Source organism: Salvelinus alpinus, chromosome 20, assembly GCF_045679555.1.
Source record: "Salvelinus alpinus chromosome 20, SLU_Salpinus.1, whole genome shotgun sequence".
Lineage (NCBI taxonomy): Eukaryota > Metazoa > Chordata > Actinopteri > Salmoniformes > Salmonidae > Salvelinus > Salvelinus alpinus.
In genome coordinates this window covers 43,430,873-43,447,292 of record NC_092105.1, presented here as the reverse complement: position 1 = coordinate 43,447,292, position 16,420 = coordinate 43,430,873, and the positions used below count along the sequence as shown (strand labels likewise).

General features: G+C 43.9%; 1 protein-coding gene across 5 annotated transcripts in view; it reads right to left on the bottom strand.

Moving 5' to 3' along the window:
• LOC139546945 (kalirin-like) overlaps positions 1-16,420 on the bottom strand; it is a 258,891-nt gene that overhangs the window by 140,336 nt on the left and 102,135 nt on the right. For all 5 annotated transcript variants that reach the window (XR_011669290.1, XM_071355934.1, XM_071355937.1 and 2 more), the window contains exons 3-5: positions 15,683-15,797; positions 4,624-4,816; positions 3,497-4,009 (exon numbers count right to left, since the gene is read on the bottom strand). Coding sequence is in view for 4 of the 5 variants with exons in the window: in XM_071355934.1 (XP_071212035.1) it covers positions 3,497-4,009; positions 4,624-4,816; positions 15,683-15,797 (821 nt within the window). In the remaining variant the exon portion in view is untranslated. The remainder of the gene's footprint in view (positions 1-3,496; positions 4,010-4,623; positions 4,817-15,682; positions 15,798-16,420) is intronic.

Genomic DNA, 16,420 nt, shown 5'->3' with positions numbered 1-16,420 from the left:
CCCGGACTGCATGCTTGACTATATAATAAAATGATGGTGGCGTGACAAGCGTGATTATTGGGTGACACAGGAACAACTCTCTAGGCCAGCAGCTTCACATCTCCGCTCTAAAGAGCCTGCGACATTAGAACAAACCTATTTAATCAGGTTTGATCGAGCTGTTAATTAAACATTGACGCTGGCGTGACCTCTCGCCGCTGCCTTCCGATGGAAGTCCTTATAAGGGGAATTAGTCGTCCGATGTGTTTGTACTGATGTAACAGATTACAGTGGTGGTGTTTCAATTCTCTCTGTTTTAGAAGCTGTTTGATAAATAATGCTTATATTCATTATTATCGTATTTAAACAACGATGAAATTGCAGTTAAATGTATTCTAATTTATTCAATGAGAAATATTTTTTACAAATAGAATGGGAAAGGCTGAAAAATGCCTAGGAAATAGTGCTCCTCCATATCTTTTGGTTTGTTGCAGATTTCTTTCCCTCAAACTAGGGTTTGATGAAATCGATTTTTATTGTCAAAAGACTTGAAAGACCATATGATTGACAACTTACTTATAAATTCTCCTACTTGTCATGCTTATTAAATCACATCTTGACAGCTTAATCTAATATCTTACAAATCAAATGAAGAGAAGCTGGCTAAAGAATTAATTAGCTCAATGACTGTTAGCTGCTTTTTGGGGGGGGGGGGGGTACAAATTCTGACTCAGAGCAGTAAGTTGATAATGCTGATAAATGACTCCCTATCATATTCACTTGAAGATGAGGAATAGTGGAGAGCTAGTCGGGAAAAGAGAGCGATGATGAGCATTTATCATTTAGTCTACAAATCATTATCCTTAAATTACCAACATCATAAAGCAAAAAATGTACCCTGGAAAAATTCCACATTCCTTGGAAGAAACCAATTGATGGTACGACAGATATTATTTTCTCTACAGGGCATAACCTACAACTCTCCTCACTAAAATCCATTTGAGCCTTTTTGTGAGAAAAAATAATGAATGTTTTGGATCGTCACCGGTGCATGATAGCAGGGGAAGACGACGACGTGGAGCCGAGTCGGCCAGTAATTGTTCATTTTGTATGCGTTTAAAATGGCTATTGCCTATATAGAGTGCTACAAAAGTAGTGCACAAAAGAATTATAGGGCGCCATTTGGGACGCAGCCACAGAGATCACATGAGGTCATTACGGAGGAGGAGAAACAAAAAACACCTGCGCCCTCCCTCCCTCCCTCCCTCCCTCCCTCCCTCCCTCCCTCCCTCCCTCCCTCCCTCCCTCCCTCCCTCCCCTCAGTGAAATGAGGCCTTCTGTCTGTTACTGTTCCCTTTGGTCCTAATCCACACAGATATGAACTGTCTTTACAGGGGTTACACACGGACACGTTCATTTCGACAGCATTGTACAAAAAAAAAGAATAGCCTTATTATGTTCGAGCTTCAAAGGTGTCGCGTAAAACAATGTGATTCGCCTTTTGAATCTCTGCTCCGAATACTAACGTACTGGCGTGCAACCACGAACGCTACTATGATTGTCCAAGTGCTTGGTCGGACCAGAATCAAAATAGTCCAATGGGAATCTGAGTTGACAAAATGACCAGTACCTGAATTGCTGAATCTATCATGATTCTGATTAGACTGCGTTGTATAACACGCTGTTAGTAAATCACCATCCGATTGGAGAGGACACAGGGAGGGACATACACTGTACCCGTGCCATGCCTTGATTGGCATTGTCCCCAGGGAAATGAATCATTATCTGGGCCTGTACTAATCAGAGGTCCCATGGGGCTCCACGATCATTAGGGAAGGGACTGACTGCACTTATCCAAATGAAGGCATCTTCGTCATTGTAGGGTTTATTGGGGGGAGTGTTGGCTTGAGGGATTGGAGAGAATATTGCACGGTTATATGGGGATAATATAATTTTTCTTCCTCTCTGTAAACACTAGCTGTGTGGCAGTTCTACTTTAGTTGATTTGTCTGGTTGCCTTGACGAAGCAGGAAATGACTTGGCAATGTAAAATATTGTTTAGAATCATACGATATCATCTTCGTCATCGAAATACTATCACCTTTTCTTAGAGACCCACCTGTGTCTCCCACCTTGCCAGAGTTGTATTGGTCTTAACATGAGGTCATGTGCTGACCGTATATTAAAGTTGATGTTGTGTCATTCCTAATGAGTTTTGGGGTATATGAGGTTTTCCTTTAAAAGCCTGACAGCTTTTCAGAGACCAAAAATAATGACATGTAATTATTACATGTACCTTTGGGTTATTGACATTGTCAAGGGAGATGAGTGCGTAGATGAGAATAAAGTATTTTGTCATCTCTAATACCCACTTAGAAAAATCTCATGACTTGGAAAAGTGGGCAAAATACATGTTTATTCCCCCAAATACCATCTCAGGGAACGATGTACTGAGCCGTTCTGCTTTCATAATATATTATAAAAGCACATATCCTTGTAAAAGCATATTATATCCCATTTAATATGTGTTTCAAATAAATACAAACAAATGGCAGAGTTTTCTATGTATTTAGGCCCTCCATATAAACAGAGAAATGCTACGTCTAAAATGGCACCCTATTCCCTACATAGTGCACTACTTTTGACGTCAAAAATAGTAGACTATATAGGGGACCGGGTGCCATTTGGGGCGCAGCCTGGGCCTCACATCACATCGAGCCCAAAGTTTGTTATTGGTTCCCGTACTGAGGACATTCACGATGCGCCGCTAGGATAAATATTTGAAGACAAGACTCTGGGATATTTATATGCCAAAACCTCTCAATCAGTTTGCAACCTTTTTAATATAAATTCCTTGTCAACGTTTGTCTGCCTTACTATACACAAGGCACATGTGTGGCAATAAGTTTGGTCTTACTAAAACGCCCTGCAAGGTCAAATCAACAAAGTGTCTTTAATGTGATGCGGGTTTATTATTTTTATTCTGTTAGCAGAGGTAATCAGCTGTATCGTGTTGTCTGATCGGTTTCTTTTAATGTTTTTAACAATGCCAAATTTCCATTTATGAACAATAAAGATATTCTATACACACGCACACACACACACACACACACACACACACACACACACACACACACACACACACACACACACACACACACACACACACACACACACACACACACACACACACACACACACACACACACACACACACACACACACACACACGATAACAGACGCACTATACACACATGTACACACGTTGTGTATCGTAGATATGTGATAGTGGTGAAGTAGGGGCCTGAGGACACACAGTGTGTTGTGAAATCTGTGAATGTACTGTAATGTTTTTAAAATGGTATAACTGCTTTAATTTCGCTGGACCCCAGGAAGAGTATTGGCTGCCTTGGCATAATAAATACAAAATACACATACTGTATACACAGATCAACTCAGCTTAACAGTTGTTGATTGTGATTGTTGTTTCTGGCCCCTCTGGGCTTTGGTTACTCACCTTCTCTGCGTCCTGCTCAAAGAGGCGGAGCTGGAAACACTGGTCCAGCTTGAGCTTGCGGACGTGCCACATCTGGTGCAGGTGCTGTCTGGTGGAGTGCAGCTTGTCCAGCAGGCTGGCAATCTTAGGCACCACGCTCTGGAAGTCAGCGCTGCCCGAGATGCAGTTCCTCCCAGAAAACCCGTCACTAGACCGGATACACTGAAGCAGCCTCTGGCCTTCTCTGTCCAGCTCCTCCACAGGAGCCTTCATCACCTTCTTCTTGAGCTGCGTGTGCTCGTCGATGAGGCACCGGGAGCCCTCCACGTCCACCGGGAACTCCTTCTTGGCCAGCAGCTCCTGGAGGTCCTCCAGGCGGGAGAGGAGGTGAACGGCAGAGCCCATGAACTCCTCCAGGGCCACGCGCAGATCCATCCACTCCTCGTGGTTGTACTCCAGAGAGCCCTCAAAGTCGTCCGTCAGCTGGGACGGGTCCACCAACTTAGTCAGGCCCTCCACTGACACCATGCTAGTCTGTCAACAGAACACAATCCAGAGGCTCTCGTTATGTTACCCCAAACCGCATACAAGCCTCATTGGACGCGTCCAAAATAGCACTCTATTCCTTATATGGCAAACAAGGCCCAGGCTCTATGTAGGAAATAGGGTGACATTTGGAACAAAGCCATTCTGTTTCTTATTAGCACTACATGTTCACTGTGGAGGGAAGGAATGAGAGAACCTCACACTACCTAGCATACTACTAATGGCTGACCTCTGTACAGCACTACAGGCAGAGAAGATGGGGAAATCGTGGGGAGGAAAAAATAATTTCTCTCCAGTCCCTCTGAAAACACAGGTCTGTGCTTCCTGCCCGGCTTTAGAGACATGTTAAAATTAGCGACTGTTGTTGAGTATCGCTGATATTCCTGTGATTGATTAGACTTTAAAATAATGTGCTATTCAACTCTGGCTGAAATACGACATCAAAACGACTCGTTTATCGGAATAATCAAAACAGGCATGCTGACTAGAGAAAACGTCTGTACTGAAGAAACATAAAATAGTCCAGGGCAGTAGGTAGACATTCCAACCAAAACAAGGTTATGTTTGCGCCCATGCTGAGCGATGCTGAGCGAGAGGCTTACCTCAAATGTGAACTTGGCACTGCCAAAGTTGGTCTTCTGCTTCTGCCAGAAGTTGTCGGGTTTGATGATCAGCGCCACGCAGATCTCGGCGGGGAAGGCCTCCTGCAGGGTCTTCAGTAGAGGCTTGATCAGGTCCCACTTGGAGCCGCGCATATCAATGATGACCGTGAAGCCTCGCTTGCACACATCCTCACTGGGAGATAGAGGAGATGAAAGGACCATTCGAGAGAGAGGAGAGAGGGATAGTGAGAGAGAAACGGAGAGAGGAGGGGCGAGAAAGAGAGATGAGTGAAAAAGTGACAGGAAAAGAGAGGGAGAGAGAGAGAGAGAGAGAAAGAGAGAGAGAAAAAGAGAGAGAGAGATAACCAACCGCTAGTACCCAGCATTCCCTGTACATCACATCCACTCCCATGGAGCTTGGGTCGAGCTGGGGTGGGCGACGTCACGCCATCCAACACTCTCTACTTACTATCCCTCTGCCAATTTAGACTCCCCTGGACTCTCAGCCAGGCACGGTGCTAAAGCCATTACACCACTGGAACTGTTTAACTGCTGTGACTAAATGACAAGCGCTGTTCAACTGGAGTTGTTTTCAGCTGACGCACTGCTTCTACCTTGGGTGTGGTACGATCCCTCCCGCAATTCTACTTTCTGACAAGCGTGTCATCGACATGAAGCTCGGTCGTTTTAGATTATCATACAAACGATAGCATATGACACACAAACCTCTTCTCTCTTCCTGGGCATGTCCTCTTTAGATGTAACAGGCTTACTTGTTGAGAGTCTTGTTTCAATTTCAACCCCGCAAAATGGAGGGCCCCACTTTTCTAACAGGTTATGAGGCTGTAATGCTATTAACGCTTTATTCTTAGGCCTGATGCTCCGAAGGCACTTCAACGCGATTGGAAGAAGATAAAAATAACCTCTAATTGCTTTGGCCCGCCACATGCCCTCCTCCTCCAGCCTCCCCTACTTCTGCAATTAATATGATCCTCCGCATCGCTTTGTGCTGGAAGACTGGGGACACACAGGAGACAATGCCTGCATCCCAATTGGCTCCCTATTCCCTAGGTAGTGCACTACTTTTGACCAGGGCCCATATGACTCTGGTGAAAAGTAGTGCACTACATAGGGAATAGGGTGCCAATTGAGACATTTGTACCAACAGCAGTCTATTAAGCCCCCTTGTTTCCTGCCATTTTCTCTTCTCAATGGGCCAAGGACAACAGGAAAACAGCCTTGACACAGTCATACACATCCTACTAGTAGAAAAGAGAAGTGATACTGGTTAGATGAATTTCTTCTTTCTATTGAGTAGATGAGGTGCTATGTGAAAACACTACTTTCATTTCCTGGTACTGTAGGCTGAAATGTCAATGGATATGTGGCCCGTGACCTTTGGCTTTGCCACACTGATTGTCAATGAACAGCAGCATTTATCGACTTGCAATGTGTCCTAAATGGAACCCTATTCCATATTTATAGCGCACAATGGGCCCTGGTCAAACGTAGTGCACTACATAGGAAATAGGGTCCCATTTGGAACATAGAGACGTAGACTTGCTCGTTCACTTTCAATTGAGGGAACATGTTGAAGTGGTTAGGACATCATGGTCTCAGTTTGTGGTTTCCCTCGCCCATGCAAGCTCAGCTAATTCCAATGAGCTCAAAACAAAACGGAGACTGTTGCCGAAATATCACAGTAGCTATCACTGCAAACACATATCCAAGCATTATAAATAGAGAGAATGAACATTTCCTGGACGCAGAGAGGGAATTCCAATAAACGGCTGGGGTAGAGGTTGGGGAGTGGGGGATAGGTTGGGTGGATGGTGGTACTGGTGGGACGGATCAATAGCATTGACAGAAAAGGGAAAGGAAGCAACAGGCACTGGGATGCTGTGATCTGGAGCTACAGTATCAAATCACATTTTATTTGTCAGATGCGTCAAATACAACAGGTATATATATATATATAACATTTATTTAACTAGGCAAGTCAGTTAAGAACAAATTATTATTTACAATGACGGACTACTTGTAACAGGCTGACTACACCGCCCCGCGCGTTGCAAAATAAATTTAGAAATCTATATTATTCAGTTATTGCACCCACGCTGCACGCGCACGCCAACGAGCATCTGCGTTGCCAAGCGCTAAAATAGAAGTCAGTTGTATTTGTGACGCAGATCGCGCTGCAAGTCCTGCCTATCCCGTCTCCCCATTGGTTTATAGAAGCAGGTACCCACGTGCCATCTCCTCATTGGTTATAACCACGTGGGTGACTGAAAGACGAACGAGGTCGGTGGCGGTAATGCACCTAATTTATGAAAGTTGCCCATCGCAATATAAAGTCCAGAGAAAAAAAAGCCTAGAAGGAGGAGAGATGATGTGTGGATTAATTGTCGGAGTAGAGGACCTTGTGCATTTATGGTAAAATAACAACTCAATGTTTATATCCCAGGAAAAATTAGTTAGCAACAGCAAGCTAGCTAAAAGACAAATTAGCTAGCAAGTGCAATGCTTTTCGACCTGTCGCCATATTAATGTAATTGGTTCAGAGTTTGTTTTGATATTTTAACCTGCGTGTCGTGATCGCGTTTGGTGTGGGGGGACAAAATACATTTATGCACGATGGCGCACGGGCGCAGCCGGTTTGGGTTCCGTGTGCGGGGCGGTAGTCATTTAGGCAGGTTACCTTCACTTTCTTGGTCACAGGGACTATGGTGGTCTGCTTGAAACATGGAGGTATTAACACAGCTCTTAATACAATTCCTGACGGTCACAGTCACACAACTCACTATGAAACCATTTTCAGCGTCTTTAAAGAAAGCACACACCGACAAAGGTTGACACCGAAAAGTCTGCTTTTATTCAGCCTCTCCGGTGAAAAGAGAGACCGAGAAAGACGTAAAGCTACTTGAGAAAGAGAAACAGAAAACCACAAAAGAGTTTTCTCGCTTTGAGTCTGGAGAGAGGCACTCATTGCTCAACGGTTGACAGCACGGCTCTAGAAGTACGCCATGTGGCCACGCCCGCTTCCTTCTCTCTGCTCTGTAATTACCTTATCCTTTTCCATTCTCGACATGTGTTGGTAATGGTGGTGGATCAGTTGGAGGGGAGTTAGGGGGACTCTCCCTGGCTCTCAGGCCGGGCTGGCTGTTTAAACTCTCATTAAGCAGGTCACACAGAGAGGCTTTGAAGCTGACTTCATAGGTCCACTGCCAGGCCTGATCAATGGCTGAACACACTCAGTGCAGCCCTGTCACTCCGCCTGGCTGACAGCACCCGAAACACACACACACACACACACACAAACCCATGTGCGCACACACACCATACACACTTGCGCACACACATAAGCATACACACGCACAGGCACACATGCACACACACACACGCGCACAAACATTTTCCGCTGCAGTTAACAGCATGGCCACAAGGATCAGCCCGGGGAAATATATGTGTTTAGATTACGCGGGAAAAGCACACACACACACGATGCCACGAACTGAGTGTGAACATTTTCAGCATATTTGTAACCATGGCCCAGGCTCTGACAGATATAAGACCAAGTTAGTGAAACAAATCGGTGCATTCGGAAAGTATTCAGACGCCTTGACTTTTTCCACATTTTGTTACGTGACAGCCTTATTCTAAAATGTATTAAATATATGTTTTTCCTCATCAGTCTACACACAATACCCCATAATGACAAAGCGAAAACAGGTTTTTAGACATTTTTGCAATATGATATGAGACTCGAAATTGAGCTCAGGTGGATCCTGTTTCCATTGATCATCCTTGAGATGTATCTACAACTTGATTGGAGTCCACCTGTGGTAAATTCAATTGATTTGACATGATTTGGAAAGGCACACACCTGTCTATATAAGGTCCCACAGTTGACAGTGCATGTCAGAGCAAAAACCAAGCCATGAGGTCGAAGGAATTGTCCGTAGAGCTCCGAGACAGGATTGTGTCGAGGCACAGATCTGGGGAAGGGTACCAAAACATCTCTGCAGCACTCCACCAAGCAGGCCTTTATTGTAGAGTGGCCAGACGGAAGTTGCTCCTCAGTAAAAGGCATATGACAGCCTGCTTGGAGTTTGCCAAAAGGCACCTAAACAAGATTCTCTGGTCTGATGAAACCAAGACTGAACTCTTTGGCCTGAATGCCAAGCATCACGTCTGGAGGAAACCTGGCACCATCCCTACGGTGAAGCATGGTGGTGGCAGCATCGTGCTGTGGGGATGTTTTTCAGTGGCAGGGACTGGGAGACAGCTCTTGAGGTTCCTTGGAGAACACTTGCCAGATAAAGAACGGCGTGGCATCAGACGTGGCATTCACAGAATTCTAAAAGGTTTGTGAAATGTATGGAAGCCTGTAGATGTGCCCCTTTCATAGCACACAGCAAATAGGCAAATGTTAACTCGTGTTGATTTTTCAGTGTACCATTTCTAATGTTGATTTATGAGTTAAATTAACACTGAAAATAGTTAATTTAAGACTCAATGGTGTAAAACAACCCCAGTGTTTGAACCAAAACCACGACCATCATATAATATTTCCCAGCAGGCTCTGTTGCAGGTAGATTTTATTTATTGTTTATTTCAATATCTATCTTTCTGCATGTACATTAACTTATTCATTCATCTTATGCTACTCAAATATTAATAACATACATTTTTCTGAACTACACTGAACAAATATATAAATGTAAAGTGTTGGTCCCATGTTTCATGAGCTGAAATAAAAGATCCCAGAAATTGTCCATACGCACAAAAAGCTTATTTTTCTTATTTACATGACTGTTAATGAGTAGAGTGCCTCACGTTGGCGGTGGGCTTTTGGTATGGGCAGGCATAAGCTACTGACAACGAACACAATTGCATTTTATCGATGGCAATTGAATGCACAGAAATACCGTGACGAGATCCTGAGGCCTATCTGAAGCTGGAGACTTATATTTCCCTCACTAACTTTAAACATCAGCTATCCGAGCAGCTAACCGATCACTGCAGCTGTACATAGCCCATCTGTAAATAGCCCATCCAATCTACCTACCTCATCCCCACATTGTTTTTATTGACTTTTCTGCTCTTTTGCACACCAGTATCTCTACTTGCACATCATCATCTGCACATCTATCACTCCAGTGTTAATTTGCTAAATTGTAATTACTTCGCTACTTTGGCCTATTTATTGCCTTACCTCCTCACGCCATTTGCACACACTCTATATAGACTTTCTTTTTTCCCCCATTGTGTTATTGACTGTACGCTTGTTTATTCCATGTGTAACTCTGTGTTGTTGTTTGTGTCGCACTGCTTTGCTTTATCTTGTAAATGAGAACTTGTTCTCAACGAACCTACCTTGTTAAATAAAGGTGAAATAAAATTAATTGTGAGGCCCATTTTTTAAGGTATCTGTGACCAACAGATGCATATCTGTATTCCCAGTCATGTGAAATTCATAGATTAGGGCCGAATGAATTTATTTCAATTGATTGATTTCCTCATATGAACTGTAACTCAGTGAAATGCATTTTGCGTTTATAGTTTTGTTCAGTATAATACAATCTGTGACTTGAACTTATTGCACCGTTCCAGTTTAGATGCTTTAGGTAGTCTCATATCTTGGTCTTCCCAACCCTGGCAGTCATTCTGAATGCAGGTTGCTGGTGAATAAATTGTCCAAATGTTGGATTCCAATAACAATTACACATCACTTTGCAAGTCAACATAACATGACTTCAGCATAGCATGACTTACAGGACTGATGGGGCCTGTAAACTATGCCCTCAAAATAAGTCCTTATAAAATATGTAATGTATATAGGCTCTCACTTTGTGAAGCCTGCAGTACTGAAAATGAATGAATGCAACAACCATGTCTCTGTCACTAGCAAACACAGTCATGGGTGGTGCTGGTAACTCCAAAATTCACTCAAAAGGCACCCTGGGAAATATGCAAATACGGCTCAACACTTTATTTGCATAAAATAAGGTGTTGAGTGTGTGTGGTTCTTCAGAGAACCTAAAATGGTTCCCCTATAGCATCGCTCTGAAAAATATTATTTGATTCCAACCTTTATTTTTAAGTGTAGGGAATAGGGTGCATTTTGAGACGCAACCCTAGCGTGCATCGAAGAGAGAAATCCGATCTGCAATGTACAGATAGGTTTAACGTACTAAGGCAGGTAAGGAAACAGAGCAGCTGTTCTAGCAAACTGTCATAAATCATTCCTGCGGCTTTTCTTCGGGGAGTCTCTCTAATGGCCCTCCTGGAAAAACTAAAAAGGCTTGGCGAGAGGGAGAGAGGGAGCCCCCGAAAATCCTGGGCTCACTGTTTACATTAGCCCACTGTAGCCTCAAGGATGGGCTCACAGCCAGATGCTTTCATGAGACTCCACTCCACACTAGTCCATACACTAAATGTGTGAGTCCTAAACGGCACCCTATTCAACATATAGTGCACTACATTTGACCAGAGCCCTATGGGTCTTAGTCAAAAGTAGGGCAGTGGTTCCCTACTCTAGTCCTCGAGTACCCTCAACAGTACACATTTTTATTGTAGCCTCAAACTGTCAACTAATTATCGGGCCCTCAATGAGTTGAATCAGGTGTTTTATGACTGGGGCTACAACAAAAAGGTGTGCTGTTGGAGGTCCTCGAGGACTGGAGTTGGGAACCACTGATGTAGGGAATAGAGTGCTATTTAGGATGCATCATGTGTATACGTACGCTACATTAGCCAAACACAGCCTGAGCAGAGGTGGAAGGGATTGAAAAAAAGACTGAAAGTAACAACTCTATTATGGATGGATTAGTTAATAGTGCAACTGGGTTTGGCTAAGAGGTTGGCTTTCTGAAAGACGTGTGTGTGTGTGTGTGTGTGTGTGTGTATGCGTGTGTGTGTGTGGGGTGCTGTCTGTCTTCCCAGTCTTCCCTCAGACAACAGGTCTAACTCACATACTGTTCCATTAATTCCATTCCAGCCATTACAATGAACCCATCCTCCTATAGCTCCTCCCACCAGCCTCCTCTGTGACAGACAGAAGATGGGCCCTCACGCATATAATTAAATAGAACACTAGATTGGGCATTGGCATCCTAGCAATATGACTAATTAATCCACCACCTTGGTTGGGAAAACTTTCATTCTGATCAAATATGGTCAAATAGTGTATAAAACAATACATTTGTTGATATAAGCCAATCTGCACAGTATATCTGTTAGCTAGTTAGTCAGCTAGTGAATTATAGGATCTCTATGCCCTCACATCTCACAGACCAGAAACAAATAATAAAAAAGTGGAAAATCACATATGGTCCTCTGTCTTCCTATTGAAATGGCTGTTAGTAGTACACTACACGATCAAAAGCACGTGCTCGTCGAACATCTCATTCCAAAATCCTGGGCATTAATATGGAGCTGCTCCCTCCTGTACTGCTATAACAGCCTCCACTCTTCTGGGAAGGCTTTCCACTAGATGTTGGAACATTACTGCGGGGACTTGCTTCCATTCAGCAACAAGAGCATTAGTGAGGTCGGGCACCGATTTTGGGCGATTAGGCCTGGCTCACAGTCGACGTTCCAATTCATCCCAAAGGTGTTCGATGGGGTTGAGGTTAGGGCTCTGTGCAGGCCAGTCAAGTTCTTCCACACCAATCTCAACTAACCATTTCTGTATGGACCTCGATTTGTGCACGGGGGCATTGTCCTGATGAAACAGGAAAGGGCCTTCCCCAAACTGTTTCCACGAAGTTGGACGCACAGAATCGTATAGAATGTCATTGTATGTTGTAGCATTAAAATGTCCCTTCACTGGAACTAAGGGGCCTAGCCCAAACCATGAAAAACAGCCCCAGACCATTATTCCTCCTCCACCAAACTTTACAGTTGGCCCTATGCATTGGGGTAGGTAGCGTTCTCCTGGCATCCACCAAACCCAGATTTGTCCGTCGGACTGCCAGATGGTACAGCATGATTCATCACTCCAGAGAACACGTTCCCACTGCTCCAGAGTCCAATGCGGCGAACTTTACACCACTCCAGTCGACGCTTGGTGATCTTAGACTTTTGTGCATCTCCTCTGCCAAGGAAACCCATTTCATGAAGTTCCCAATGAATAGTTCTTGTGCTGACGTTGCTTCCAGAATCAATTTGGAACTCGGTAGTGAGTGTTGCAACTGAGGACAGATGATTTTTTACACACTACGTGCTTCAGCACTCGGCGGTCCCATTCTATGAGCTTGTGTGGCCTACCACTTAGCGGCTGAGCCGTTGTTGCTCCTAGACGTTTCCACTTCCCAACATCACAACAGCACTTACATTTGACCGGGGCAGCTCTAGCCGGGCAGAAATTTGACAAACTGACTTATTGGAAAGGTGGCATGACGGTGCCACTTTGAAAGTCACTGAGCTCTTCAGTAAGGCCATTCTACTACCAGTGTTTGTCTATGGAGATTGCATGGTTGTGTGCTCGATTTTCTACACCTGTCAGCAACGGGTGTGGCTGAAATAGTCAAATACACTATACTACATACTTTTATCTATATAGTGTATGTAAACTGTATCCATAATTTCCATTAATCTTTCTGTGGGATAATTTTCAAATGTTTCCTATGAGAATTACAAATGTCTACAATATTCTTAGATTGTGTGTGTCGTGCCAAGTGTTCCTTTTGTGATTGTAATTTCTGTGTCGAGAAAAATGTGAAAATGCTCCCACAGAAAGATTTATGGAAATTATAGATACAAATTACATACATCCTTCTGTGGGAGCATTTTCACATTTGTCCTATTAGAATTACAATCACAAAACGAACACTTGGCTCGACACACATCTAAGAATATTCATTCAAATAATGTCTACATTTCATGATATATCGTGCATTTGGAAGGTATTTAGAACCCTTGACTTTTTCCACATTTTGTTACGTTACAGCCTTATTCTAAAATATATATTTTTTTTTTTCCCCCTCATCAATCTACACACAATACCCCATAATGACAAAGCAAAAACAGGTTTTTATAAATGTTTGCAAACACCGTATTTACATAAGTATTCAGACTCTATGAGATTCAAAATTGAGCTCAGGTGCATCCTGTTTCCATTTATCATCCTTGAGATGTTTCTACAACTTGATTGGAGTCCACCTATGGTAAATTAAATTGATTGGTCATGATTCGGGAAAGGCACACACTTGTCTATATAAGGTCCCACAGTTGACAGTGCATGTCAGAGCAAAAAACAAGACATGAGGTCAAAGGAATTGTCCGTAGAGCTTTGAGACAGGATTGTGTCGAGGCACAGATCTGGGGAAGGGTATACAAAAAAGTCTGCATCACTGAAGGTCCCCAAGAACACAGTGGCCTCCATCATTCTTAAATGGAAGAAGTTTGGAACCACCAAGACTCTTCCTAGAGCTGGCCGCCTGGCAAACTGAGCAATCGGAAGAGAAGGGCCTTGGTCAGAGAGGTGACCAAGAACCTGATGGTCACTCTGACAGAGCTCCAGAGTCTCTCTGTGGAGATGGGAGAACCGTCCAGAAGGACAACCATCTCTGCAGCCCTCCACCAATCAGGCCTTTATGGTAAAGTGGCCAGACGGAAGCCACTCCTCAGTAGAAAAGGCACACGAGTTTACCAAAAGGCACCTAAAGGACTTACAGACCATGAGAAACAAGATTCTCTGGTCTGATGAAACCAAGATTGAACTCTTTGGCCTGAATGCCAAGCTCCACGTCTGGAGGAAACATGGCACCATACCTACGGTGATGCACGCTGGTGGCAGCATCATGATGTGGGGATGTTTTTCAGCGGCAGGGACTGGAAGACTAGTCAGGATCGAGGGAAAGATGAACGGTGCAAAGTGCAGAGAAATCCTTGATGAAAACGTGCTACAGAGCACTCAGGACCTCAGACTGGGGCGACGGTTCACCTTCCAACAGGACAACGACCATAAGCACATAGACAAAAAAACGCAGGAGTGGCTTCGGGACAAGTCTCTGAATGTCCTTGAGTGGCCCAGCCAGAGCCCGGACTTGAACCCGATCGAACATCTCTGGAGACCTGAAAATAGCTGTGCAGCGACAATCCCCATCCAACCTGACAGAGCTTGAGAGGACATGCAGAGAAGAATGGGAGAAACTACCCAAATACAGATGTGCTGAGTTTGTAGGGTCATACCCAAGACAAATCGCTGCCAAAGGTGCCTCAACAAAGTACTGAGTAAAGGGTCTGAATACTTATGTAAATGAGAAATGTCTGTTTTTTTTATTTTTTATTAATACATTTGCAAAAATGTGTAAACATGTTTTTGCTTTGTCATCATGGGGTATTTTCTGTAGATTTACGAGAAAAACGACAATTGTTTATCCATTTTAGAATAACGCTGTAACATAACAAAATGTGGAAAAAGTCCTAAGGGGTCTGAATACTTTCCGGAACGCACCGTACACCACGACATGGATGACCATCTTCTTATGACAACAAAACAGAATGGACCGTGTTGAAGTACGCTCTAATGTGTATGCCGTGTGTCAACATGCATGGTGACGGCATGTTTCTCCTGCTAGCCCCATACATTAAGTCATGTTTACATTAGTATGATTAAGAAATGAGTCCAGGGACCGTATGTGTCAAGCGTCTCAGAGTAGGAGTGCTGATCTAGGATCGGGTCCCATCTGTCCATGTAATCTTGCAGGTTGATGTTTATTGTCATGAGTCTTGTCCTGGAGGCAAAACTATGTGATTCCCCTTTAGATATGCCAGCTGCAAAGTCAAAATGGGCTATATTGTAAGAATGTGCTTTTTTGGTCTTAATTTAAAGTTAGGGTTAGCAGTGTGGTTAAGGTTAGGGTTAAGGTTAAGGTTAGGGATAGGTTTAAAATCAGATTTTATGACTTTGTGGCTATGCCAGCTAGTGACCATTCTGCAGAGTTGACACCAGAACAAGATTGAAAAATGCTAAGCTGCTTTAATCGTATTCGATGTGATCTAAAAAGCAAAAAAACGGATCATAAATCAGATACCTCTCCACTGTTCTTACCTGGGCACAGTGGAGAGGTACGTCACCAGCTGCCGCAGCTCCTCGTGTTTTATTCTGTCATGGTTGCTTCTGGCAGGGAAGGTCAGTATGGGGCCACCTCTCTTATCACGACCTCCTGTAGGAACACAGACAGTAGAAATCTCCTTATTTTTGAGAGCCCTATGTCAGAAATAGATAGAGCTTTAAGTGCACATCAGTGTTCTGCTCCAAATGGCACCCTATTCCCTATATAGTGCACTACTTTGACCAGGGCCCATAGGGTACTAAAGCTTCATGCTGCGATTCTCAGTATTCTCTCAAAGTGCCCGTGTACATCAATTACAGTAAGACATGGTATACAACATAATGAGAGTAGAAAGGGTCTATCTTCATGTCTCTTATTTACTAGGTCTTTATCCCAAATGGCACCCTATTTCTTGTACTACTTTTGAGAGCCCATGGTCAAAAGTGGTGCACTATAATAGGGAATATAGTGTCATTTGGGACGCATCCCATGTGTAGAGAGATGACCAGATTGAGGGTGAAGTACATTTGTTTCTCCCTGGTGCTCATGGGACTTCGCAACAGCAAGGGAGACAGGGAGGCAAGGCAGCAACAACGTCCCAGAGGAAGGGCATGGAGGGCCTTATCCAGGTGGGATTTTGTTGGTGACAGATCGTTTTTTGGTAGAACCAACCCCCTCGGATGGCGGCGCTCCCCCGTACCTCCCCCTCCCCTCTCTGACAAACGTCCACCAGT